Source organism: Bipolaris zeicola (genome assembly GCF_000523435.1).
Source record: "Bipolaris zeicola 26-R-13 unplaced genomic scaffold scaffold_57, whole genome shotgun sequence".
NCBI classification, from domain to species: domain Eukaryota; kingdom Fungi; phylum Ascomycota; class Dothideomycetes; order Pleosporales; family Pleosporaceae; genus Bipolaris; species Bipolaris zeicola.
Window position 1 is genome coordinate 1 of NW_006912106.1, and position 25,666 is coordinate 25,666.

At 53.6% G+C, this 25,666-nt stretch overlaps 13 protein-coding genes across 13 annotated transcripts; 7 read left to right on the top strand and 6 right to left on the bottom strand.

Annotated features, from left to right (window-relative positions):
* Positions 1-375: 375 nt before the first annotated feature.
* On the bottom strand, positions 376-1,917 carry COCCADRAFT_93821 (uncharacterized protein; the record flags this gene model as incomplete). Its single annotated transcript, XM_007713221.1, has 2 exons — positions 376-1,538; positions 1,596-1,917. The coding sequence occupies 2 exons, from the start codon at positions 1,915-1,917 to the stop codon at positions 376-378; spliced, it is 1,485 nt and encodes a 494-aa protein (XP_007711411.1).
* Positions 1,918-2,073: 156 nt separating this feature from the next.
* COCCADRAFT_25544 (uncharacterized protein) lies at positions 2,074-2,610 on the top strand (the record flags this gene model as incomplete). The annotated part of the gene is made up of 1 exon (XM_007713212.1): positions 2,074-2,610. One exon carries the CDS (start codon positions 2,074-2,076, stop codon positions 2,608-2,610), a length of 537 nt encoding a protein of 178 aa, XP_007711402.1.
* Positions 2,611-2,930: 320 nt separating this feature from the next.
* COCCADRAFT_36019 (uncharacterized protein) lies at positions 2,931-4,526 on the top strand (the record flags this gene model as incomplete). The annotated part of the gene is made up of 1 exon (XM_007713222.1): positions 2,931-4,526. The coding sequence occupies one exon, from the start codon at positions 2,931-2,933 to the stop codon at positions 4,524-4,526; it is 1,596 nt and encodes a 531-aa protein (XP_007711412.1).
* Positions 4,527-5,108: 582 nt separating this feature from the next.
* On the bottom strand, positions 5,109-5,864 carry COCCADRAFT_36020 (uncharacterized protein; the record flags this gene model as incomplete). The annotated part of the gene is made up of 3 exons (XM_007713223.1): positions 5,109-5,376; positions 5,433-5,682; positions 5,744-5,864. 3 exons carry the CDS (start codon positions 5,862-5,864, stop codon positions 5,109-5,111), a joined length of 639 nt encoding a protein of 212 aa, XP_007711413.1.
* An 855-nt stretch (positions 5,865-6,719) lies between these two features.
* COCCADRAFT_4301 (uncharacterized protein) lies at positions 6,720-7,655 on the top strand (the record flags this gene model as incomplete). The annotated part of the gene is made up of 5 exons (XM_007713200.1): positions 6,720-7,025; positions 7,194-7,219; positions 7,322-7,416; positions 7,481-7,538; positions 7,592-7,655. The coding sequence occupies 5 exons, from the start codon at positions 6,720-6,722 to the stop codon at positions 7,653-7,655; spliced, it is 549 nt and encodes a 182-aa protein (XP_007711390.1).
* A 682-nt stretch (positions 7,656-8,337) lies between these two features.
* On the top strand, positions 8,338-9,995 carry COCCADRAFT_93833 (uncharacterized protein; the record flags this gene model as incomplete). The annotated part of the gene is made up of 2 exons (XM_007713224.1): positions 8,338-8,953; positions 9,007-9,995. 2 exons carry the CDS (start codon positions 8,338-8,340, stop codon positions 9,993-9,995), a joined length of 1,605 nt encoding a protein of 534 aa, XP_007711414.1.
* An 824-nt stretch (positions 9,996-10,819) lies between these two features.
* COCCADRAFT_4303 (uncharacterized protein) lies at positions 10,820-12,898 on the bottom strand (the record flags this gene model as incomplete). The annotated part of the gene is made up of 1 exon (XM_007713201.1): positions 10,820-12,898. One exon carries the CDS (start codon positions 12,896-12,898, stop codon positions 10,820-10,822), a length of 2,079 nt encoding a protein of 692 aa, XP_007711391.1.
* Positions 12,899-13,153: 255 nt separating this feature from the next.
* Positions 13,154-13,911, bottom strand: COCCADRAFT_93957 (uncharacterized protein; the record flags this gene model as incomplete). Its single annotated transcript, XM_007713225.1, has 4 exons — positions 13,154-13,360; positions 13,413-13,550; positions 13,623-13,768; positions 13,857-13,911. The coding sequence occupies 4 exons, from the start codon at positions 13,909-13,911 to the stop codon at positions 13,154-13,156; spliced, it is 546 nt and encodes a 181-aa protein (XP_007711415.1).
* A 1,116-nt stretch (positions 13,912-15,027) lies between these two features.
* Positions 15,028-16,383, top strand: COCCADRAFT_36024 (uncharacterized protein; the record flags this gene model as incomplete). The annotated part of the gene is made up of 2 exons (XM_007713226.1): positions 15,028-15,179; positions 15,234-16,383. 2 exons carry the CDS (start codon positions 15,028-15,030, stop codon positions 16,381-16,383), a joined length of 1,302 nt encoding a protein of 433 aa, XP_007711416.1.
* Positions 16,384-17,239: 856 nt separating this feature from the next.
* On the bottom strand, positions 17,240-21,022 carry COCCADRAFT_4306 (uncharacterized protein; the record flags this gene model as incomplete). The annotated part of the gene is made up of 3 exons (XM_007713202.1): positions 17,240-19,764; positions 19,814-20,184; positions 20,232-21,022. The coding sequence occupies 3 exons, from the start codon at positions 21,020-21,022 to the stop codon at positions 17,240-17,242; spliced, it is 3,687 nt and encodes a 1,228-aa protein (XP_007711392.1).
* A 610-nt stretch (positions 21,023-21,632) lies between these two features.
* COCCADRAFT_36026 (uncharacterized protein) lies at positions 21,633-22,346 on the top strand (the record flags this gene model as incomplete). Its single annotated transcript, XM_007713227.1, has 2 exons — positions 21,633-22,057; positions 22,118-22,346. The coding sequence occupies 2 exons, from the start codon at positions 21,633-21,635 to the stop codon at positions 22,344-22,346; spliced, it is 654 nt and encodes a 217-aa protein (XP_007711417.1).
* Positions 22,347-22,937: 591 nt separating this feature from the next.
* COCCADRAFT_93923 (uncharacterized protein) lies at positions 22,938-23,120 on the top strand (the record flags this gene model as incomplete). The annotated part of the gene is made up of 1 exon (XM_007713228.1): positions 22,938-23,120. One exon carries the CDS (start codon positions 22,938-22,940, stop codon positions 23,118-23,120), a length of 183 nt encoding a protein of 60 aa, XP_007711418.1.
* A 268-nt stretch (positions 23,121-23,388) lies between these two features.
* COCCADRAFT_25553 (uncharacterized protein) lies at positions 23,389-25,574 on the bottom strand (the record flags this gene model as incomplete). The annotated part of the gene is made up of 3 exons (XM_007713213.1): positions 23,389-24,024; positions 24,078-24,564; positions 24,619-25,574. The coding sequence occupies 3 exons, from the start codon at positions 25,572-25,574 to the stop codon at positions 23,389-23,391; spliced, it is 2,079 nt and encodes a 692-aa protein (XP_007711403.1).
* Between the last annotated feature and the right edge of the window lie 92 nt (positions 25,575-25,666).

The following is a 25,666-nucleotide window of genomic DNA, read 5'->3' on the forward strand; positions in this document are numbered from 1 at the left end:
GTACGATAGGCCTGAATAGCAAGAGTAATTCTACCTTCTCTCTGAGTTAATATCTCTTCACGTGGTTGGGACATATTACTTTGCAAGTGATGTTCGCGATGCCAAGAAAAAGTGTCCGGCTCGGTGGTGTGTCCGGCTCGGTGGTGCTTTACGTTATATGATACGATTTATCATATACCTCAGACAAAGAATGCTGACTTTAGGGATTTTATGCTTCGGCTTTCGGGTCATGGGGACAGATGGAGGATGGTTCTTCGGGGGTTCTTCTTTCTTTTGTTTTGGATTTTTGGTGAAATTTTGTCAAGTTATGTAGATATGTATACACGATGTACAGTAGTAGATAAAAGTACAACAAATCTTTGGTTTTGGGGGGGTTCATGATCCGCCGGCTGCTTTGCTCATGAAGAAGCCTTTGAGCGGGCCCATGGAATCTACAGCTCTCAAGCCTAGGCTTCGTAGTCCTACGAGTGGCCCTGATTCTACACTATAGAGCCTGTGCAGCTTGTCACATACGCCCAGCATGGCATTGTTCTCCGCGTATCGTTCGCTGTTGTAGCTTTCCAATGCTAACGTTGATCCAATGTCCTGACCAGTCTGAACAGCATACGATATTGTTCGGACAAGTGCTGCTGCATCGCCCTGTCCTTGGTTGAGGCCTTGACCTGCAAGCGGATGTATGGTATGCGCAGCGTCACCGACTAGTGCGACTCGTTCGCCCGTGTAAGTGTCTGCATGTCGCATACGAAGCGGAAAGGATGCAACAGTGCCGGCCTGTACGTTGGTCACCCGCATGGGGATTGCGTGCTCGTCGACAGGTGTGTGCTTCTCTCGCCATGCAACTTCTTCTTCATGTCCCGACGATAGTGTGTGCAAGTACTCGAGATCAGTGGGCGACAGTCGGAAGCCTGCGTTGACCATGGCAACAAACTCCTGCTGCGACAGTGCCTTGAGCTTGGCGGCACGCTCCGGCGTTGTGCTCCATACAAGCGTCGACATGTTACCAGGCAATGGCAGCATAGCAATTGGTCCAGTCGGCAAGAACCGCTGGTACGCAATCTTGTGATCCGATCCTCCCCAGCCCTGGCCTTCAAGCTTCAGGCTGGCTACAACTCCATGTCTATTGTAATCGAATCCTCGCGACTCAATGCCTGCAAATGTCCGAACTGGACTGTTCGCACCATCGGCGCCTACCAATAACCTCGCGGCGAGGGACTTCCCATTTGACAATGTGAGTATCGGCCAGGAAGAAAAGTCCATCTTATCCTTATCGGTGCCCAGGTCTATCGAATTGACTTTGGTAGATGTGTAGAAATCGACACCGCCGAGCTCTTCAAGCCGGCTCAGCAGGGCAGTGACAGTGTTGACATTCTCAATCATGTATGCAATGGTCGTCGGCTGCGCGGGATTGCGGGGAGTAAGGAGAGGCTTTGCGGTGTGCCAGTCAAAGGATATGCGTGCTCCGCTCACGCCGTCCCATACTTGCATCTCCTGGTATGGCTGTACTCGAGGCTGGTTGACATGGGCCCACGCTCCAATCTCTACACAGCATATGTTAGACAATTCTATGATTCAAGGATCCACATGCTCGTGCGCACCCTGCAGGTTTCTCACGGAAGCCGGTGTGAGGGAGCTACATCTATTCGAGAAAGTCTCCAAGCTGGCGTCTTGCGCCAGCCGGCTCTTGTGCAAATCCTGGCCCTCGATAAGTGCAACTTTCAATCCATTGGTAATTGGCGATGCTTTTAGACCCGTAAGTAGACTGAGGCCAGCCGGGCCTCCACCTACACAGACGACATCGTAGACTTCTGGTGCATCTGCGGAGCTCGAGAGAAACCTCCGCTGGGGCTGCAGGTGCACACAGCGTGTCAATGGCGACGACAGGGTTCGAGACGGTGCCAATGATATTCGAGGCGGCATTGTGAGCCTGTGAGGAGCTGCCGTGACATACGCGAGTATATATGATTTGCGCACCTCGAGCGTTGGAATGGTGGTGTCATAGTGGTGTTTGGCGTGTTTGTAGATCCACGCTAGCTAGGACATTACTTATCTTATCGGGTGGCGGGTCGAAGCGGCATGCCGCCGCAATGTGGAGGCTGGCTAGGTCCCTCCAACTCTCCAACTTCATGCGGAACCACAACCACGCCCCAGCCGGCCAATCTAAGCGAACGGCATCAGTGCCGCCGGTACCTCTGCGATGGTACCATTCGGTCCGTCGAGAAACATGCCGTTTATCCAGATGCCACCCAGCATATTGATTGCCTGCTGTCAAGGCATGTTGTGAAAGGATCAGATAGCAACCTCACGGAGAAGACTGGCAGACTGCCGATTGAGCACACAGGTCTCTCATCAATAATCACTGGAGCTAATCTGGCCGGAACCCGTGTGTCCGGATTGCCCTTCAAGCCGGCACTGGCTGAGACTGCCCTATGGTGCAGGGTCAAAACGACTGCTTTCAATGGGTGGAACTTTCCCTATCTGGGCGCCCAAACAAGGGATCAGAACCATGGGATCTGGCAAAGTCTCTTCATTCTAAGCGTCTCCTATAGAACCGGCACTATTGGAACCACTGGGCATGGCTCGTTTATGCACAACGCAAGACGTGAGATTTAATCATTACTTCCTTAAAACTTCCTTTCGGCTTCGGTAGTATTGCTTATCTGTTGCACTGGTTATTTAATCGGGTCCATACCATGATGCTGACCTGTCTTTTCCTCGATACCAGCCCATCAGGCACGTCCGTCCGCCGTTACACCCAATGCATCCTCAGCTGTTAGGCTGGCTTCTTCTTACACATCGTCCCAAGGTGCCTTGAAAGCCTGCTGGCACACCCTTACAGTCGCGTTGTGTCTTGTATAAACATCGCCTAGGAGTGCCATTTTGGTCTGGAAAATTCGACTGTTCCCCTAAACACTCCCCCGCTGGCCCACACAATGAGCCATCAAGCTCACCAACGTATATCCCTTACCGAGCCGTTCGGAGCTGTGAGTTCCTGCGAAACCGATTCCGATCTGGAAATACTTCAACCGTCTCACCCTCGACGACGTTCCCTAAAGCGAGAAGTTTCAAAATCCTTCTTGCATACGTGTAGCTACCTCGGAAAGCGTCGGAAAAGGTCACAATCAGTGCCAGCGGCGTCCATCGACGGCCCTTACCTAGTACTGCCGCCTGGAGGCTACATGATGTCACTATCATCTTCCGATGTCAGTAGCAACCACTCTGTCCTTACTACACCACTTCCCAGCCCTGCCATTGACGACACGGAACACGGACTGGAACATGGACGGAGACCGTCGCAAGTGGCCGAGCTTCTCAACCGGCTCAACTTCAGGCTCAAGCGGCTCTTCGGCAGCCGGAGAGGCTCGGTCGAAGATGAAGACCCGTCAGTGGCCTCTTCTGACACACGACGTTCGAGCTTGTCTTTCAACCTGCGTGGTCCTACAGACCCAGCAAATATCGACCGCACCCCAGAATATCAGATGTGGAATGGGTCGTTTCAGCTCCCCAATGTAAGCGAGTTCTTTGACGCAAACGGCGATGTTGGCCCCAGTTCCTTCTACAACACTGCTGACTGGAATGCTTTCCAGGAAACGTTGCAGACACAAGGGAATGCGGTCATACAGACACATGTCAACAGCCATCGAGGTTCCAATGCGGATATGGATCTGGACCGATTAGATTGGTTTCGAGCATATGGCACGCAGGGCTCTGATTGTGAGCCTCGGACACGCAAAGACTCGTTTTTCGTCTTTGGCGATTTCCTAAGATCACGACGGTCCAGCAAAGTGGACAAAGGGAAGGGGCGTATAACTATGGACAACGATACAGCCGTAGGGCCGCTAGACGAAATGGCTCTTCTATCTAGCGGTAGTACGAGATTGGGAGTGGAAACACGCTGTCTCGCTGAGATTGGAGTTCTCCCTCGCGTGTCAATGGAGACGATGATGCCCCTTTCGCCAAAGGAATCACAGGATGTCCCACAGGCAGAGTTCTCCAGTTTGGAATCCAGCACGCCATCATTGCATTGCTCGGGGTCTTCGACACCACCCGGTGAGGAAGCGCAGGAAAGACAGATGCACAGAGCACAACCAATCAGCTCTTGCATCGCCATACCACTTTTGTTAGAGGGACAGGCGGGAGACGCAAAGGCGGCCTGTGGGTCTCCAGCATCGTCGGTCTCTAGTATGGATGATCAACCGGTTCCCGTTAGACCTGCAACACCGGTTCTGGTCCCCACCATTGTGTCATCGCCATCGCCACTGACCCCGATGCAAAGTCTCAGTCTAGGTCCTCGGCAACACGAGATGGAATGGAACTGGTGTTCTTCGAGCAAATGCAGATCCCGTGTCTCGTTGTGCGAGATGTTGATTGATGAAGTGCCTCGGACGGTGTGCTGTTGCACTTGTGTTCAGGGAGGAGGTAACAGGGCATCGGGTGGACTGGGTTTGAGGAAGAGTCTGGATGATAAATGTTGGTGGGATGGCGATGATGGTGGCAAGGGTGGTGCAACGCGGAGATTGCACATGTGAGCGTGAACGTTCAGGAAAACAAAAAAAGTGGTCGCGGCTTGTTGGTGACGGGATGAGACGGGTAGTGCGTGATCATCACGAGTTGCTCTGTTCAGCGTTAGTAATAGCTAGTAATGAATTGGACCTTCATAAACTTTTCGCCCGGTGCTTCACATTTTTGTGCTGTGTGCCTGGACTTGTTTGTGTTTTGATATCCGAGGCTTGTGTTTGGGAAAGGGTGCATGGGATGTGAGTCAGGGTATCGCAATGATGTGCATGGGAAACATGATTTTCCATAATCAACCGTCGTGTCGGTTATTCGTATTATAACGTGATACTATGCCAACTGTACTGCGGCTGGTGCTCGTACTCCCAAAATATGCAAATACTGCCGAGAAGAACCGCAATGCTCTGAATCAAAAGACAGGGGAGACCTCGCCAGGCCTCGTGCTAAAAAGAGCGAGTCATGTATCGCTTCCCCAAATGGGTATCGAAAACTGAAAGGACTGTTTTTGAATCCGAGACGCTATGCATGAGAAGAGGGAGTGAAAAATGCTGAGAAAATAAAAAGATGCGTGCTTGTTTTGTGGTCGCCGGGCCTCTTTACAAGAGAACGGCAAAGCCGAAAAAGACACTGCCAAAAAGAGCAGCCAGACCCAGACCGGCGTTGGGCATGAAGAGGGAGCCGGCGCCTTTGTTGTTGTTGCCGCTGTTGTCGCTGCCGCTGCTGCCGGTGGGCTCGGCACCACCGAAGCCAGTGACTGGGATGGTGTTGCTGGCGGTACCGGATGGCTTTGCGGTGGAGGCCATGGTGGTGGGGAGAGAAGTGTTGCCGCGGTAGGGCTGTTGGGCACCGCATGGATGGTCCTGACTGAAAGAGTGTGTTAGCAGTGTTTTGAGATTATGAAGTGTTTTGCAAGTGCTTACCGGCAGGCGCTCTGGCAGGCAGCGTCGTTGCCGCAGTTGTCAACGCAGTTGTTTCCCCATTGCTGGCAGATGAAGAAGGGCAGGGTCTGGGAGTATTCGGTAATGTTTGGGGAGACGCCGTTGTCGCAGACGCAGTTGTAGGTCAAGTTGTCGGAATCACAGTCATTTGACTCTGTGCTCATGGAGTTGACGCCAGGCTGTTGGAGGCAGATGAGAGGGCATTGTGCCACGTTCTGAGAGCACCAGTAATCTGGAAATGTGTGAGTTGATAGCCGAGGCAAACGGAGAGCAGGAGGCAGAATAGCACATACCTCTGGTGGACTGTGGAACGGTGTCTGGGTCGATTGTGTAAGGATAGTTCATCTGAGGAGTTGACTGAGCAGCAGTGAGGCCAGTCAAGGCGGCAATGCCGAGAGCGAAGACGGAACGCATGGTGGGGATTATGGAAATGGCGGTGGGTGTTGTTGGAGTGTTTAGTAGGATATGTGTAGTGGTATGTAAAGCTCAGCGGTAGCGGGAACAAGCGACTGGTGAGGGAATTACAACAAGTTATATACGGTCAGCGACAGAAAGTGAACGAGTCAATGCAAGGGGCACGGATGGTCAAGCAGCGAAGGTGAAGGCTTAGAGGAGGCTGGATGGCACGGCATGTGTGGCATAATATATAGCGGGAGGGATGGCATCGGCAGCAGGCAATAAGCTAGTCGACGAGGCGATAGGAAAGCTCACGATAGGGACCGTGCGGGGGTCTCCCCGCCGGCCAGTGCTGAGAGGCGGGGCGATGATTCGAGCATCCGCGGCGACATGTGCATGTGCGGCTAGAAAGAAGATGCTGCAGGCTGTGGGGAGACATTGCGGCGAGCGGGATTTGCCCAAATGGCTGCGAGCAGGCGACTAGGGGGGGGGACTAGACGGTCAGGGGGGGGGAGGAGAGGTTGGCGCCACCAGCCTAGCATCTGTCTGGCTTAGTCACTCGTGCCCTTGGTCGTCTGTCCAGCATCCAGGGTCCTCGCACGCATCCGAGCGCGACCTGCCCATCCCCCATTATGCATCCGTTCGGCGGGCCATGGACATGGCCATTGTCAATCCACACACGCTAGCCCGCTACTCTACTTAGGCCGCTGCACTGCTGTGTTGATGTTATTGCTGTTATTGCTGCTATTGCTGTTGCCGCCGCACTGCTGAGCAACCCACCGTCCGGAAACACGCCCAACCCCTCCGAACACCCCCCTCTGGAGACTCGACAGCATACGTACTCTACCCGTCAGCCCTCCCAGCCACAAGTGCATGGAGCCGGCCAAGTCTGAGACTCGAGAGCCGTCGCCGCCGTCGCCAGACGGCAGCAGTGTGGCCGTGGTGCCACCCTACTGGCAACAGCACCAGCGCAGTGCCAGCTACCGCAGCACTTGCTCTGCAGACAACAACAACCGCCCTGCGCCCATCGGCCTCGAGGACCATACTCATGACGGCTCCGACCACTGCAAGGCGCTGTGGGCGAAGGGCGTCACCATAGACGATTACGTCGTCGTCAGTGGCACTGCACCGGCCATCGGCGCATACGTCGTCTGGAACTGTACCGTTCAGACGCTCGATGTGAGTTTGCCCCCAACACCCATGCGCTAGCCTGCCGCGCCCTTGTTGTCCAGCCAATCGCCGCCCAGCCTGGCCTCCCATGCCACACCATCCACACCAGGTTGCGCATGCACAAGGGCCCGCGGTGGAGCAACGAGATGCATCTTGCTAACTATCTTTTTCGTCCAGGGAGGCCCCATGAAGATACGCAAGAGGTAGGTGTCGCTGTCATGTTTCCTTTGCCCTGTGCCTCGTGCACCACCCACGTAGTGTACACTACTCCAGTTAGAGCACTGTATTGACACCCCATCGCCCAGATATTCCGAGTTTGAGGAGCTGCACGCAAAGCTGCGGCAGACATTCCCCCATGCCGCCGGCTCGCTGCCCCAGCTGCCCCCCAAGTCGGTCATCTGTAGGTTGCACCACCTCTCTCCACCCCACTCCGATAGTGCCGTTGACTGACTTGCTGGGCGTAGCTCGCTTCAGGCCCCGTTTTCTGGAAAAGCGGAAACAAGGGCTGTCGTATTTTCTAAAGTTTGTCTTCTATCGATAACCACCCTTAGCGCAGGTTGGCTGACTTTTTTTAGCTGCGTCCTTCTCAATCCGGAATTTGCTGGCGCACCGGTGCTCAAGGCCTTTTTGTTCCCGTGATGTCATTTGCCGTATACCAGTATTGCTTTTGTCCCTCTATTCTGCCCACGGTAGGGCCTGGGTCGCGCACTTCAAGGGCGTTTGGTGCGACGCTGTTGGCTCTCTTGTGTGCGCTACCACTAGTGCCAAGGCCTCGAGGTTTCTGTTTCATCTTTTTGTCTCGCGCAGCTGCGTCACTTGTACATACAGACACACAGACATACGTATACATACATATTTGCAACCAGCCTTGCAAGTCCATGGCAGTTCAAACAAGAGGCGTCGACAACGGTGCAGTTGCTGACCGTGTGTCGCCCTAGGACAGTAGCCAAGTGATTGGCCGGGCAGCCTCGGTGGCGCTGCCAGTCGCCCAAGCATGTCTGGGTTGCTGTGCTGCAATTCGCTGCGTGTGCCGCGAAGATGCTGGAGCAATATGAAAACGTGACGAGTGTGCTATGAAGCTTAATCCGACGTCTGCTCGCCGGGGCAAAGGGTCGGTCGTGTGTGCAGCAGCCGTGGGAAGCGGTACAGGTGCAGCAAGCTCGCCTGCCAAAACAGCGCGGACGAGCTCTGCGAATCGACGACCCCCTAACGGCTCGCGTTTTGCATGAACCCAGCACGGCGCGACTCTCAATGGCAAGCTCGACAATGGGATGCTGAAAAATGTCCCAGCCAGTCGCGAATGATCTTCAGCTTGCTCAACATGGCCAACGCCGTTCGGCCTCTGCTGCGAGGCTCGAATGACCGGCAGACCAGACTCAACTTCTTGCCCGTGTCGCGCGATGACGCCCTCGCCCACGCCCACGCACACTCCCACGCACACGTCCAGCGCAACACCACACCCACCGCCACCATCGCGACACGCCGGGCTTCACGTTCCGGGCCCCTGATTGCGCTTGCAGACGACGACAAGCCCGTCCTCCAGACCTCGCCCGACACGCCCGACACGCCCGCCGCCCGCACCACGAGCAGAAAGCGGCCTGCCACAGAGGTCGACCCAGACCAGCCCGACTCACGACCGCCCACCAAGATCACCGTCACACAGCCCCACGGTGACCACCTGCCTGTCCCCAACAGTGTTTCCGTGCCCCTGCGCTTCGACGCCGCCCATGTCCCTTCGCCAGCGTCGACGCCGCGACCAGCCAGCGCTGGCAAGCTGACTGCCTCGACCCCAGCCGTCCCCGCCCCTGCCTCGACGGCCTCCTCGACCGACAAGAGGAGCCTGCGGAGCCACGACGGCGGATCGCGCCTCAAGAGCCATCTAGCCATTTACTTTTACAACTACGACGACATCATCGCAGGCGTCTCCAAGGACGACGGTAATGCTTGCCGTCCCCGTGTCGCTCTGCGTGCTGGCTGACGTCGCATACAGAATTTCTTGCTCTCGACACGCCCATATACATTGTCGACGAACCCGTCAAGAGCAACACCCCTACACCCACCACACCACAGCCCTCGCGCAACTCAGTGAGTCCAGCGCGCTCAAGAAGAGCAAAACCCGCCTCGCCTACTTCGCCTTCGCGTCATGGCTCAGATGCGGCTATACCCCCGGCGCAATCCTCCACATCTTTCCAGGTTCTCAACTATGCCACCATAGCCAATGCAATCCACCACGAGGATGGCCAAGATCCCCTTGCCGACTCGGTCTACTTTACCCAGCACCGGCGCGCGGAGCGCAAGGAGAAGCAACTGCGCAACATTGAAAAAGAGCGCGCTATGCACGAAAAGGTGCAACTGGAACGCCTGCTCGACGGCCTACAAGGTCCAGACTGGCTCAAGGTCATGGGCATAACAGGTGTCACAGACGGTGAGAGGAAGGATTGGGAGGCCAAGCGTGATTACTTTATCAGAGAAGTAGAAGCGTTGGTCGACAAGTTCCGCGTGTGGAAAGAAGAAGAGAAACGGCTACGCGCTGATAAGGAAGCCGCCCTAGTCGCAAAAGAAGAAGACGACGAAGCAGACGGCGACGACACGGAAGAATCCGACAGTTCCGTTGCAAACACACGAGACGCACCTCCGCCACGGCACCAACCCAAGGAGCCAGAACCCCCCAAACCTAGACGGCCGCCTCGCCCCCATGGCTTCCTCCTTCCCCTCATCCCACCCGAGCCTGCAGCACCCTTCCAGTCGTTTTACGCCAAACCCCATCTCCGCGCTGCAGCGCTGGGCAAGCACCGCCACGGCCGCAACGCCAGCGCCTTTGGCCAGCCCATTCCCGAGTTTGCCGAAAAGGAATTCGAGCTGCCGGATGACTTTATCGATCCCCAGTTCTTACGCGACAATGCGAGACAGAGGCGAAGAAGAAAGCGTGAGAGTGGGGTTGGCGGTGCCGCAAATTCGGCTTCTACGTCGAATCCGTAGTAGTGCTAACTCCTTTTTTTATTATTTCTTTCTCTTCCTTGACGGATTCTGAACGGGATTTTCGTGGAATGGTCGAGATTTCTTTCTCTTCTCTTCCTTCGTTTGCATTCTTCCTGGTTTCTTCTTTCTGTTATACCCTTTATATGAACTTCACCGCATAGCTGCAACCGCCATGTATCCCACTTTCCGTGCGAAGTCAAAATCCAGGGCGTAAATTTCCATATTGGGAGGGGGCGAGGCGTTGTTCTTGGGAGGTGTCGTCGTTTTTTTGTTCTTCCTTTTCTTTCATTTAATATGCATGTATCGGGTTTCGGGTTATGCAAAGGGAAAGGCGGGGGTGTTTTCGCCTTCTTCTCAGGCAAATGCATCGTCGTCGTTGTGTATAGATAGGAGTTGGTATGTAGTGGGCTTTGTTGCCCGACCAAACAATCACTGAAAGCAAGCAACATGTATATGCATTTGGCATGAGTCGGGACATGGTGGGTTTGACTGTGTGATTTGACGCTTAAAATACATGACCGTGACAACGGATGGAAGCTGACGGTGCAGCTTGAACTCATCCTAGTGTTTCCTTCATAAAATCCACCTCAATTATCTACAAGCAAAAAGGAAGAAAATACTCAATCCATCCAGCACATGAAAAAGAAGTCTGATGTAAATCGTGGCCAGAAAAGAATGAAGACAGCCACCCACATACACCAGGTTTTTAGGACCAGCGCCGAGCAATGCCACGCCCAAATGCTTGTCCCCCTTTCCCGTAAACGCCAAAAAAAAACAATTGCCTTGAGGTAACGCATCCCAAAAATCACAATGCAATATGCAATTCAAACGCTTGCCTCTGTACTGCCGTCATCAAGGTCATCAGCGTGCGCTCCACCTACTTCGTCATCGCTGTCGTCTTCCTCTTCTTCGTCTTGATCAGAAGTGCTATCATCTTCGTCATCACCTTCTTCATCTTCCTCGTCATCGTCGTCGTCGTCATCCTCCTCATCTTCATCTTCGTCATCCTCGTCCTTTTCCACAGGCATACCAGGAACCGGTCGCCATTGCACGTAATCATGCTCAACCCATCGTTTACTGCGTGGCAGAACATATGGATCAAATGGAAAGTACGCATCCATCAAAAACGCCTCCTCTCCCTTCTTGCCAGTCAGAGCCGTCTCTCGACCACCTATGCCAGTGAGATAGCTGCTGGCAAGACTACGGGCAAGCCGTACACGCTTGTTCGTCTCCACCAGTGTATCGACATAGGTAAAGCGGAGGTGCTTGGCAATGCGGCCAAACTGCTTGACAATGTCTGGTGCGCATATCCTGAGCGGATTGAGCTTGCAGAAGATGTTGCGGCGAACAATTTCGAGCGTCGACCGATGCCATTCGAAATCGCCCTCGTGATACATGATGTCGGCGTCGGTGGGTAGTGAGCCGTCGGGCGTGACAATGAGGTCGCGCCATCGGAAACAAAAGGCGTAAAGCAGTGCTTGCGCAATGGCATAGTATGTGCCGTATCGCCGTAAGTCAGGTCCTGTACATTTTGGCTCGTGCAGCATACGCAAACGCTCGAGTTGCGAGCACAAAAGGTCAAAGACGTTGCGCACAACAAACCCGGGAACATGGGCGCCGCGGGCAATGTACGAGGCAAGGTAGGCGCATGCTGATGCTCGGAGTAGTGGAGGCCGGTTTGAGTCAATGGCCAGATGTGAACAGGTATCGACGAAGCGCTCCATGAAATCCGTCGACAATTGGCTAAAGTGGAAGAGGATGAATTGGGTGTGCCGCGATCGGTAAGTTGGAATGATGATGGATTGGAACTGTGCAATGAGAGACTGGTAGGTGCGGTCCATCTCCAAAAGGTCGCCCTTCTCGAAGATGGAGTCGTAGTAGGCAAACTGAACGTCCATGACGGTATCAAGCTTGAGCATGGTGTCCTTGATGTCCTTGAGTCGCTGCTCTTCTGGCTCGAGACTTTCGTGACTCGAGACAGAGCCATCGTCACTCATATTGTCGTCATCTTCTTCGTTGTGGATAGCGTCGCCCACAAGCCGCTCCTCCAGATCGTCGTCTATGTCTTCCATGTCCATCTGCATCTGCGCGTCGATTTTGCATAGCTTGTCTGTCACTAGCGTGAGGACCTCGCCTCGGATCTCTGGCGCGTATTCGGCGACTTGGTATATGTTCCGGATGTACTCAGCGTGCTTCTTGGCACTCTCATTGGAAAAGGGAAATGTGCTGGCGATAATGGGGGCCAAGTAGGAGCTGACCATGGGGGTGTATCGAAGTATCAAGATCAGAGTCTCGTGGACGCGTGCCAGCAGGCGAACTCGCTGGATTGGGGGGTCGTCGTGCTGCCTAGCGTTTACTGACGGCAGGTCGAGGAACATGTCGACAAGCATCTGCAGCACAGTTGACACGTAGCCAGACTGTACTGAGAGCAGGGAGCGCAGGAAATTGCGATAGGAGCGCACAAAGTCTTCATTGCGGGCGACCCAACTGCAGTCGATGACGGCATGGACTAGACCTTTACAGTTGTGGTCAAGCTGCGGCGTGTGGCCAGTGAGAGCAACGAGGTACTTTTGGAGGAGTTGCGAGGATGGCGCGTTGGCTGAAGTGGGTGCTTCCCTGAAGAGGGCTCGGAGTCCGTCGTATGCTGCCTTCTCGCCTGTGGCATGCTTCTCCATGGCCCGACGCACCTCCTCCCCCACCAGCTCTGCGCTCTTCTCATTGTACTCGCGCAGTACATGCACATCGACTTCGGGGTGGAAGGTGACTCTGCGCTTTTTTAACTGGCCTGAGGCCGTGGTCTCGGCGTCGGACGAGTGGTCGGATTGTTTGCGTTTGAGGCTGCTGCCACCCGTGCCTGGGGTGACGACGAGCGGCGAGTGGGGATTCGAGGCAAGTGAGACCATGGCGACTACAAAGCGACTGGCACAAGCTTTCACATTGGAGCAGAAGACCGTGTATCCAGCGCGTGTATACTTGGCGTGTGTTGGCAAAAAAAGTACAGCGAGGGGCGGGGGTGGTGGTGATTGCACGCGACTGCGGTTAGGCCCGAGAGAATTTCAGCGGGTCGGTTGATTATATAAGCACAGACTGGGCGCATCTACTATGGTTCACTGAGCCACTAATACATAATGATCGTGTCGTCTCATCAATGCAGACAATTACATTTCACCGCACTGAGCAATGACAATGTCCTGCACAGGCTTCCCCTCTGGGTTTGCGAGGGTCCGCGTATTCTCAATCTTGGTCACTACATCCATGCCCTCTACCACATTGCCGAATACTACGTGCTTTCCATTCAGATGAGGAGTACCGTTCTTAGCGGTGATGATGAAGAACTGGCAGCCATTGGTATTGGGCCCGCTGTTCTGTGCATTGTTAGAGCTACGTAGTTTGAAATGATGCACACACACAACTTACTGCCATTGACAGCAGACCGGGCTTGTCGTGCTGCAGAGTGAAGTTCTCATCGGCAAATTTCTCTGTGCCGTAAATGGTCCTTGAGCCTGTACCGTTGCCATTGATGAAGTCTCCGCCTTGGATCATGAAGCCTTTGATCTAATGCTGTTAGTAATGCGGCAAGCAAGCACGGATGCAAACGGGTATGCAAGCGCGCAAAGCGAAACATACGACACGATGAAATTTGCAGCCCTTGTAGCCCTGGGGCTGTCCGCGATTGTTCTTGGTTTCGCCCGTGCAGAACTGTCGAAAATTCTCGGCAGTCTTAGGAACGATATTCTTGAACAGCTCCATCTTGATTCTGCCCAGCTTCTCGCCTGGATGCTTATGTCAGTCATTTTGCTGCGGGTGTAGGGGTGCATGCAGCTGGACAAGGGCGACGCGGGCAAACTGGTGGAGGCATACCTCCTAGGGTAATGTCGAAGAAGACGACTGGATTGGGCTCGGTAGTGTCTGCCATGGTTGTGGCGGTGCAATTGGCGGGAGCAGAGAAGAGAGTTGGGTGTGCAAATGTAGGTATGGTGCAGTGCAGTACCGACGCAGCTAGCGCTGGATAAGCTCGTGCAGGGCCTGGTGGATGCGATTGTCGCCGCCTCTAGCGCTGGGGAAGACTCCACCCGCAACAGCAGCTCCGGCAGGGATGTCGGCCTGGATACGCAGTCACCAGACGGGCGTGCAAAGGCGCCGGTTGACAGATGAGCGTGCGCCTACATGGCATGTCCGTGTTATTAAGGAGAGGATGTGCCTGGGGTGCATGTCGGTGTCAGCCATGTGCTGGATGGGAAATGGCACCTGCATGCGACATTAACGCAGGGTTTGGGGGCGCAGTGCCTGGAGTGCGATACCGCGATATGGCGCATGTGCATTGACGAACCACGGCAATACGCACGGCATGACAGACGTGGATTGCCGGCGCGCTGGCTGTCGTTGCATCCAAGGGAGTGTTTTGCATGGAGGAGGACAAGACACAAACGCCCTTTGTCTTTGGGCAGACGATTCGGGCAGGCGTGAGGGTTACGAGTACAGTGCCGGGAGTGGTTGTGCCCGGCTGCCTTGGCACCTGCCCTCTGCATTAGCGACGTCTTTTGCGGCCTTTATCCGCCTGCCATAAGCCTCGCCCGTCCCAAGTGCCACGCCCGACCCGACGATCCCATTCACTGTCCATTCCATTCTCTTCAGCCCCAGCCTCTACGCCTCGCCAAACACCACCTACCTCCCGCGCCCTCTGCATCGCATGGCCGACTCACCTCTGCTCCCCATTCACCGCTAGCCATCGTGGCATCCCGCAGTCACTGTCACAGCTTCAGTTGCGCCGCCTCGCTGTAGCCAACTCTGTCGCCACTTCTCGCCCTTGCTGCTGCCGTCGTCACCACCGCCCACTCTCTCCACCTTTCTCTCCCCGCAACATCGCATTTCCCGCCCCACTGCATCGCCTGGAGAAAAACGCGACTCTGTCCTGTCCCAACGCTCGCATCCACTGAAGTGCCTTCCCAATCTGGCTGACCACCTCAACTCGCTGTCTGCACGGCCATATCCACGCCCACTCATGAGACACTAAATCTCTTCGCATCTCACAATGTCAACCACTACCGTCTTCCCCAGCCAGCCCAGCTCGACCAGGCCGCCCAACAATGATGACAACGGAAACAACGGCGGAGGTGGTCCCACCAGTTCGCCGCTGCTTTTCTTTGTCGCCCTTGGTTTCGGTGTCGTCTTTACAAACCTATGGTAGGCCCCGCCCACTGACAGCGTTCGCCTCCACTTATCTGACATGTCCACTAGGATCATTGTAGGCGTCAAGTACTGTTTCCGCTACAACCGTCGACGCGCAGCCCAAACTGCCGCCAGTACAGAGATTGATATGGCTAATATGCCTCGCCCCCACCGAAGGAGGAGGGAAAAGAAACTAATGACCATGGACGAAGTTAATGAGCGCTTCCCACTGACCAAGTACAAGCAATGGAAATCGAGCCGTGAAACTGAGGGGCTGCCATCCAACGGTGGTATTTCAACAGCACCCCAGAGCAGGGCCGCGAGCATCAAGGATGTCGAAGTTGCCGCCACTTCCCAAGACGAGGGACCAGGGCCTCGAACAGAGACTGCGCTTTCCATGGCCCGCAACGACCATGCTGCGCAAAACTCGACTTCGCAGCAAACGGCGTCTCCAAGATCAAGCGTCGAAAGCACAAAAGGCGAGAAGATGCATGACTCTGAGAAGCAGATTGAAAAGGACAGTCCAGTCCCAGTAAAACCAAAGGAGAGCCCAGAGCATGGTGCTGCACCGCAAGCGACTGTGCACGAGCGTGACGATGACTCGGATGACGATGACGATGACCCAATCCGCACTGCGACTGCACCAGAGTTGCTCTCTGACCCTGGCGACACTTGCGCCATCTGTATAGATCTCCTAGAGGACGACGAAGATGTGAGAGGGCTAGCTTGCGGCCACGCCTTCCACGCTAGCTGTGTTGACCCATGGCTGACAAGTCGTCGCGCGTGCTGCCCGCTCTGCAAGGCTGACTACTACGTGCCTAAACCTCGCCCGGAAGGTGAAGCTGATCCGGCTACTGGCCGTCGTTCAGCTGCTGGTCCCAGATCACCACAACAGGCCGTTTGGACATCAGCCAACCCTTTCTCCCGTACTCAAATACTGATTATCAATGCCGATCCCAACCAACAACCTAGTCCCCAGCGATTAGGACGACTTGGACTGTCGAGCCGGCGTAGCTACCCGGTTTCAGCGGAATCGCAGCAGGGGACTGCTCAACCAAGACAGGGTTCCAGCTGGTTCTCACGAACGACGCCCAGTCAACCACGTGCTCCCATGTTCTCCCGCTGGTTCAACCGTGACAGGAGCGCTTCCAACAATGTAAATACTTCCACAGCCACCCAGCAGCCTACCCCAGGTCAGCTTGAAGCCGGCACTCGGTAGTTGTCATTGACACGTCTTGCAACACGTGATTTGTTTTCGGACCTCGATTTTTCACGTCTCTTAACGAATACGCCCATACCCCCCTCTGGATCTTTTTGTGCGCCATCGTTCACCCTTGCACCATGTAGGAGTCTTGAATTTCCTCGACCCTAACGTCCCTCACCCTCTGCTCCTCCAATGCAGGCATGTTCATTCCTCTTATTCAAGTCACCGAGCACATGAGAGCATGTTCCCTGGACTCTTTATTTAGTTTACTGCATAGTAGGTTTCTAAGGATATATTGGGAACACAGCATCTCGGCGGCTTCTGTTTGTTTGTTTTTCTCGTTTTCCGCGTCTTGGCTTTGGGAGCGTGGGAGCAAGCAGATGGGGATGGGACGAGAGGGAGCAGGCTTGCGGCTGTAATGTCATTGTACATGAGCCATTGGATCGATGTAGTATATATACATACACACATACAAACACCCACACCCACACATATAAGGAGGGGAGCTGCCAGCGAACAAAGTGGAGGACTAGTGTTTTTTATTCGGATCTTACATCCCCTGTCTAGTGTACCGTAGTAGCCTCAAAGGCACATGATCAATTTCCAAGCGTTCTGAGCCAATTCAAATCATGTACATGTTAATGCATTACTTGTGTGTTTGTACGTGTGTTTTCCATATATGCCCATTGGTATCATAGAGTGCGAATCTGAGCAAGGGGAAAAGGAGGAGAAGCAACCCCTTTGCAACCACCAAAAGCCCAGAGACCTAAGAGACACACCGGGTCTTCCACACGGCTCCTTGGTTCTCCAAACGCCCACTAGTCAATAGTCAATAGTCAATAGTTCATCGCTTCAAGAACCAAGCACGCCATTATATCCCCCGAAGCCTCACTGTGTTGTTCCTCGTCTCTTCATCCTCCTCCTCCTCAGGGTCTCCTACGTCCTGCAACCGCATGGCCCGCAGCAGATCCCTACCCGCCCTTGTACCATCCCTCAGTTCCATGGCGCTCTTGAGCAGCATGTCCTGCATTGCCCGCGCATCCACATCCACGCCCAGCAACGCTTCAACGTCTGGGCCCCTTGGAATCGGGAAGTCGACAAGCGGCTTGCCATTCGGTCCTACGCTGACCGTAGTGCTCTTGCGGTAATTGCTCTGTTGCTGTTGCTGATTGTCGTGGTCAAACTCTGACGAGGAATTGTAAGGGTTGTACGTGTCGTCCGTGTCCGAGTCAAGCGCATATGTAGTCGATGTCAACGATGTCGACGTCGAGTCGTTTCTGCGAGCTGGTCGGAGCCCAACACTACCATAGCTCCGCTGCTGCGGTGGCGCGAGGTTCAGTCGCTCAAAAGCATCCCAGAGCTCGTCGACATCTTCTTCTTCCAGTGAAGTGTCTGTTGTCACACTCATAGGGGGAGATTGATCATCGCTGCTCACGCCATATGCCATATTATGCGACCAACCGTCCCAGATGACTTGCTGTGAGCGTTGGTTACTTCGGTGATATTGCCCCCCTCCAAAATTGTTGGCTCCTGGCTTAGACGGCGCATGCACCTGGCTTGCTGAGCTTACACCCCGTAGGTGCAAAGCTGTGTGATGCAGGTCTTGGTTCGTTGGCTGGCCTTGTTCATCATATTGCTGAGGTGTCAACAGGCCTGGCACTGCGTGGTTAGGCTCAGATTGCGATTTCGTATGGAACGATGCGCGGTGGTTGTTTTGAGAGAGCTGAACCTGGTCTTCAAGGTTGAAGGGGTTGTCGTTGATACGCTCTGCTCCTGCCGTATTTGTCTCAGAACCCGACGTAGACGGACGGTAGTCTTGAACCATAGCCATGTCCAGATCGATCATGGATGAACGAAGTGGTGATCCAGGCGCAGAGCTGATCATTTCAGGATAGTCGTCTATAGGTGCAAGCGCAGTGGTTTGTACGTGTCGCAGGCTAGGACGGAAGTTGGAGTTGAAAGTCGGTGATGAAGGATCCGCTTTGTTGGATCTGCCGTACTGTGGCTCTTGTGGACTGCCCAGATCAAATGTCCATTCTTCAGTTTTTCGTTTATCGTCCATCTTAGGGAATGTCCAGTCCTGAGTTTTACGATTGTCGTCCATCTTAGGAAATGTCCATTCCTTTGTCTCCCGTCGACGGGATATGCGGTTTGACGCACGGTTCCTAGGAGCCTCATTATTGGCTTCAGCCATTGCTGCATCGAATGTCCATTCCACTGTACGTCGATTTGGCTTTTGGGGCTGAGCTGGAAACGACCATTCCATCGTCTTACGGTTGGGTTGCTCGGCGGGAAAGGACCATTCCATTGTCTTTCGGTTCGGATCCTCATTCATGCTTGGGAATGTCCAGTCCTTTGTTGCTCGTTTAGTCAGTTCGTCTTCTTCGTTGAAAGCATCTCGAAGTTCTTCTTCTTCCAACTCCCGCAGAAGGCTCTTCATACGATTTGCTCGAATGGTTGGCACTTCTCCCAGATCAATACTCGGCACCTCATCTGTTGATGGAAGTGAATAATCCAAGTCAATAACAGTCTCACGGTTGGGTGCCCCGGGATTAAAATCGCGCAAAATCAGATCTGAAGGTGGCCTGCCGTTAGGAGGGTCTGGTGCATCAACTGCACTGTACCGGTATGGTGTCGTGTTTGGGTCGAAAATCTTATTCAAGCGTCTCTGGCCCCTCACAATAGACTCCTCCTTGAACCTCGCCTGCAATTGTTCAAAACGGCCCAGGGGCTGTCCGGATCCGGTGGCAAATGGGTCTGTGAAATGCGTGGCATGCTCTTGTTCAAACTCTTCGGAAGTACTGAAAGACCAGTCATCGTCATCATCATCCTCAGCCTCCGGGGCCAAGGGATCAGGTGCCTGCGCGCCATATGGATTGAATAACGACTGGCGAGTTCCACCCTGTTGCTCCCAGATGTAATACTCTTCAACCAACTTGATAAGTGACACAGTCGGATACATCTTGGTGGTATCAGCAAGGTAAGGGTGCTCCAGAATTTGGTCTGGTGTAGGACGATCTCGCGGCTCGGGCTTGAAGACGAAAGCAAGGAAATCCTTCAGCTCTTGAGAGAAACGGTCTCCTTCAAGCTGAGGGACTCCAGCCGTTGGCAGATCAAAGTGTCCGATCTTATGATGTGGTGGGAAGCCGCAAGCCATCTCGTACACAGTACAGCCATATGCCCAAATGTCAACTTCGCTACCGTAAGAAATCTCCCTTGGTTGGAGCAAACTGTGTGGGTCGGCATCCTTGACCCACTCTCTTTGAAGTTCAGGGGCCATCCAGAAAGGTGTGCCGACAATGGTCGACCGCTTTGATCTTTCGGGCTCTAACGTGTTGGAGACACCGAAATCACATAGTTGTACTCGGCCATCCTCGAGAATGAGAACATTGTTAGCTACGATTTGGTCAGCGCATGCCGTAGACAGCCAAGATGTTATACTCACACTTTAGATCTCGATGCAGCACACCCGCTTCGTGTATATACTTGAGGCCTTGTGCTAGTTCGCGGGCGATGGGTATGATGAATTTCTCAGCCAGTCCAGGGCCTGGATCCTTGCTCATGGCAGTGGGCTTCATCAAGGTATTCACACTACCACCACTGGCGTATTCGCTTATGATCCACAACTCGTTGTGAACAGGCCTTGCTTCCTCGATGATGTTGACGTAGGGTCTTGCTTTACTATCTCTCAGCTGCTGCAGAATGTCAATCTCTTTCAGAGTGTCTTGAAGATTCTTGTGTGTCATCTCCTCGTAGTCGACCTTGTCAATTTCGATAATCTTGATAGCAACCAGGGCACCAGTGTTGCGGCTCTTTCTTGGCAATGTTAGCGCACGTTCCTGGTGTTGCATTGAGATACCCACCCTTTGTACACACGACCATATGCACCCTTGCCGATGAGCTCGTAGAAGTCATATGGCGGAGGTTCTTCGCCACTCCGTTTAGCCCTCTCGGCAACCAGTGCCTCCATGTCCCTGGCTTGTTGCATGGCGCGTCCCTTGGTGCCACCCATGTTGGGCGGTTGCAGTCTTACAGGTTCCATTCCTTCTGAATATATGTATGATTGGTCTTGTTCCACAATTCCAGTTGCGCAGCTTTCGTAAGGCTCGAAAGGCGATTCCGCTATGCGCTCCAATGGACTTTCTACCAATGTGCTCGTTGTACTCTCAAAGCTGGTGGTAATGGGCAGCGGTGGAGGCGGATAGCCGGTCGACGGCACACGTCTACAAGGGGAATTATAACTAGTGGGGTCTGAGGCAGAATGCGAGTGCTTTGATGAGGGAGTGAGGTAAGAGGGTCTGGAAGTACCCGGATTCGACTGCGCGGCAGGTCTATTTGGTATCGGGGTGTATGGTTTCGGGGTGGGCGGACACAACGGACTTCTGACATCCAATATGGGGCCCGATATCTCGCGTCTGTCAATCGAAGATGTGCGAGAAGAGCGCGAGGAGCGTGAGGAGCGGAAGGATGAGTCCCTTCGGCCTTTGATTGAGTCGGTTAGCTTTTGCCATGAGAAGGGGCGATCTGATCGAGTCTTTGGGGTTGGTGTCTGCTTTCCCAGCGATCGGGGCGGCGTGACCTCGCCCACCGGAATGAGGTGGTCCCCATCACTGACGGACCGCTTGAGCTTGACGACGGCTTCGCGGTCCAGCATGGTTGCGTGGGTTGAGACTGGCGCGTTGGTGGCAGCATAAGAGAAATCACACTCACGAGTTTGTTATGATGCTTGAAGGTCACTACCAGAAGTGAATGCCGTTCATGGCAGGCAGGCCGCGTGCGGTGAGGGTGAGTGTTCGTTTAGGATTCACACCTCCGCACTGCGGGGGTAGGTGGGCTTAATAACAAGATACGATTACAACAAGAGGAAGTAGAGGGAACGAATATAGACACGCGAAAGTTGCGAAACGAACAAGTGCTTTTGTGCAGAAGGATGCGATGGCGACGCCATCTGTCAGGTGTGCGACCCCGAGTGTTGAACATTCGAAACAAGGATCCAGGGTCTCGACTACTGCTGATCACGCTAAAGCAACCTTAAATCCATTCGGGACAAGCGCACCCCCACCTCCCCGGCCCTGACATCATCTGCGCCACATGTGCGCCGCCATCTAGAGCTGATCTGCCAACTTTCCATGGTCTTATGGATAGGCACGACATGCTCTCCAACTACCTCCTATTCTATCGACTATTCCATCTAGCACCCGACTGATTCCAAGAGACTTCATCGCATCAAGACGACTACAAAGAAACTACCAACCGATCCCAATATGGTCTCTCAACCCATTGGAACAAAGAAGACGCCCGTTACGTCCACGGCGAAGAAGACACCTGTGAAGAACTCGACAAAGAAGGCGCCCGTCAAGGCCCCGGCTGTTCAGCCACCCAAGAAGCCCATCAACACAGCCCTACAGAAGAAGCCAGTAACCACAACCCAAAAGAAGCCAGTACCCACCACAGCACTCAAAAAGACCACAACAGCAGTCGGACAAAAGAAGCCTCTCCCAGCCGCAACAAAGAAACCGATCCCACAGCCCCAGCAGCAAGGCTGGCTCAGCAAAGGCCTCAGCGCCGCACAATCCGGAATCGGCAGTGCAGTCGGCGCAGCCACCACTGGTATCAGCAATGCAGCCGGCGCCGTTGTAACAGCTGCAGGCAGTGGCGTCGCCGGAGCAGGCAGGGGAGCAGGTGCAAGGTAAAAAAAATCTTACTATAGTTTTACGATACCAAGTACTCTGGGCTAATTACATTGTAGCATCACAAATACATCTCGTACCTGGGGCGATATGGTCCGCGAGTACGGTAACTCGCTAAAGGATATGACCGGTGCCACGGGCAGTCGCTCAACTACACACAAGAATCCTCTTGGCTTGAGCACAAGTGCCGCGGGGGGTATGGCGTCCATGGCGAGTAGGCCTGGTGTCCCTGGTCTTTCTGGAGGCTCGGCTAGGACTGGTACGGCTAGTAACCCATTGGGCTTGTAGGGCTAGAGGAGAGTGCTTTTGTTTGAATCCAGAGATTTTCCGCTGTTGGGAAGTGGGTTAGTACGGTTTGGATATGTTAGTTTTTTCTTGTTTGTTGTGTAGTTTACTGTTCGGTTGTATTTTTAGAAAGGTAATTACATAAAACGGTTCGTTTCAAATAAAAGCAAGGGTCATGTGTCATAACAAGTTGTAGATGGAGTGAACACTTGGTGGCTCGATCTTACTCGGGATACAATGTAGGATGTATTGTTCATCACACAGAAGAGGGCGGTGCGCCTAAATTTCAAAAAAAAACAATCAACACAGTTAACCTCCATCATCTTGACGATGGCTATTGAGAATTCTTAAACGATAGACTTATATTTAATTGACATCAACAAAACAGGCAGTAACCCGCACATGCGCAAATAACTCTAGCAGTATTTTGATTCATAATAGCAGCTAGCCAATCACCAAAAGGTGTCACTCGATCGTGCAATCAACCTTGCAAACAAACACGACTTTCCCCCTCGTCCCTCCCAACGTCGTGAACGTAAACTCTAAAAACAAAAAAAAGTGTGGAATATACATAGCCTTGTGTACTTTCTCTCAATGGCATTCAAGACATTAATAAACAAGGAATGGGAATGGAAACATGAAAACTGTGAGGAAGAACCCAAAGAAAAAGAAAGAATCTCGCTCCATTGGAGTGCTGCAAGGGAAGACACCGACCGGTCGGACAGAAACAGACATTCCTGCAAGAAAACAAGAGAAGAGAAACACACCACCGAATGACAAGAATAACAACAAGACACGGCATGCAACGACGTCTCCACCTCCATCAATTCGTGCCTTGACATTTTTGCCCCTTTTGGCCAGCCTCGCTAGTTGATGCTTGAACAGAGAAAGAAGAAGGAGAGAAAGAGAAAAAAACATACACATATACGCAAGTGCATGGTGAAGGAGATGACGCCGCCCAATGAGACTTTGGTACAAAGACTGAAGAAGATGTTACTAACACAGATGATTCAGAACAATTGGTGAAATACACTTCGTATTTTCTTCACCGCCCAAATAGACCACTGCCAACGCTGATTGTACCAAGGCCATTACGCTGGGTCATTGGCGCTCGTGCTGCGTCTGGTCGAGCTGGACCGGCCTGACCGGGCGCAGCACCGGGCGCTGAGTTCATTGGCCGGATGCCATTACCACCCCAGCGTTGACCAGTGTGCTCGTGGGGTAGATCTATGTGCTGTGCCACGGGGCTTGACATCATACTATATGTCTCTCGGCTCAAGACGCCCATGTTGCCACGGGGATCAGAGCCAGGCACGTCACCGTATGCTGAGTGGCCGGAGGGTGCGCGCTTCATATGCAGAACCGGTGATTCAGCATCGCCTAGGAGACCATTGGTGTGGTGGGCGTTGGACGAAGGAGGATTGGAATTTGCTTCGATTGTGGAAGCAGAGCCGTTTGGAGCACTCAGATCAACCATGCGACGTTGGCCAGCTGGAGTCTGATAGTTGGGTACGCGAGACGGTCCAAGAGGGTAGCGGCTCTCTTGTTGATGTGAGGGATGCCGTGGGTTGGCCCATGGTGTACTTTCCAAGAATTGTTCTTCCGCGGCTGCTTCGTCTGCTGTTGTAGTTCTGTTGTAGGTACGAAATGATGGGGGCGGAGCCGGAGCACGAGTCGCAATCTGCAGCGTCGAATCAGCTGCAAGTTCTCCACCAGTTGCATTCAGCCACTCACCTTCATTGCTCGAAGATCTTCATCGATTTCTGACGGTTTTGCAGCACTAATATCTGGAGCGGCTGGGAAGCCAACGTACTTGGCAACGCCTGACAGTACTGAGACCTCGAGATTGTACGCTGTCTGGTGTCTTATTTGGTCTGACCGCTTCTCGGGCAGTCGCACCATGTATTCAGTCTCGTCACAGCCGAGCTGTCGTCTGCCGCGCTGCAATTCAAACACTCGCTGGTTGCACTCTTCGAGTATTTCTTCTCGTATATGCCGCACAGTCTGGAAGTACTGACTGTGCATCTGGTGCCGTTCTGCTGCTGTTATTATCTCGAGGTTCTTCTGCTTGTATTCCAACAACCTTGTCTCGTAGGCGATCTTATCTGCGCGCCGGTCGTCTATGCATTTGATCATTGCGACGTACTCAGGGTGCACACAGTTGGGTTGCTTGAGCATCTCGAGCTCCCGCTCGAGTTGTGCTATTTGTTCGTCACAAAGTCTAATTGCAGTCAGTACCAATTTCATCTGTCCAAGAGCCCAGAAGATCACTCACTTCTCTCTGAAGAGCTTGAACTTCTTTTCAATCTTTGCGAGTTCATCAATGGCAATCTTCTTCTTAATGACTTCCTCATCTAGGACTCCGCTGTCTTCTTCTTCAGGGTCGCATTCAGCCTCGCCGTCTTGTGGCTCAGCAGCCACAAAAGGTTCAGTGTAGGCATAACTAGCGTCCTCTGTCTTTCGTTTGCCTCTTCTGCCACCTTTCCGCGGTTTTGTGTGCTTTGCTACGGTTGCCATTTGGTTGACGGTTTGTGCAGCGATGTTAGCTCGACGTTCTTCAAGTTCCATTTCCTCACGCGCAAGCACAGAAAGACTCTCTTCAGCGTTGTCGAGCTCCTCATCTGCGTCCACACGGCCTTGTCTATTGGCTGCGGCGTCCGCTAGGCCATCAAGCGCCGAGCTTCTTGCAGGCTCACTCCTCTTTCGCAATGGTTCTTCCTCGTCTTGCTCGCCAACAGGGCTCCTTTCGGCGCTTGTTCTTTTTCGTTTCTTGCTCGTGTGTTCTAGGCTAGCAGCCTCTGTGGTCGCAATAAGCGACAGAGAGTGTAGGGGGTTCTCTGCTGTAGCTGCTGCATCAATGGGTGCCTCATCTGCACCAGCAGAGGGTGTGGGAGGAGTAGACTCGTCGTCTTCTATGTTTTTAGAGTGCGCGAGTTTGCTGGGGGTTCGTGTGTAAGCCGGCTCGGATAGCAAAGATGTCTCAGGGACTGTTCGGGTCAGTTTTCGTGGAGTAGTGTCTAGGCGCTCTGTCTCGGCCTCCGAATCGTCTTCGTCCATTTCTGCTGCTGGTGTCTGCCTCGGGGTGGGTTCAGATTGGTCGTCTGAGGCGTCTCCAAGCTCACTCAAGCTGCTGGAGCCGTTATCTGCGGCGTCATCGAAGCCGTTCGAAGCTTGCTCGACAGGCATTGCCTCTGCAATGGCTGCGCTTGAAGCTTTCATCGTTGACAGCATCGCGGCCGCGATGGCGGTAGGCTCTCCGGTGGCTGTTGACTCGTGTGAGGGGGAGGCAGTAGAGGAGGGGTTAGATGATCCCGTTAGGAGCG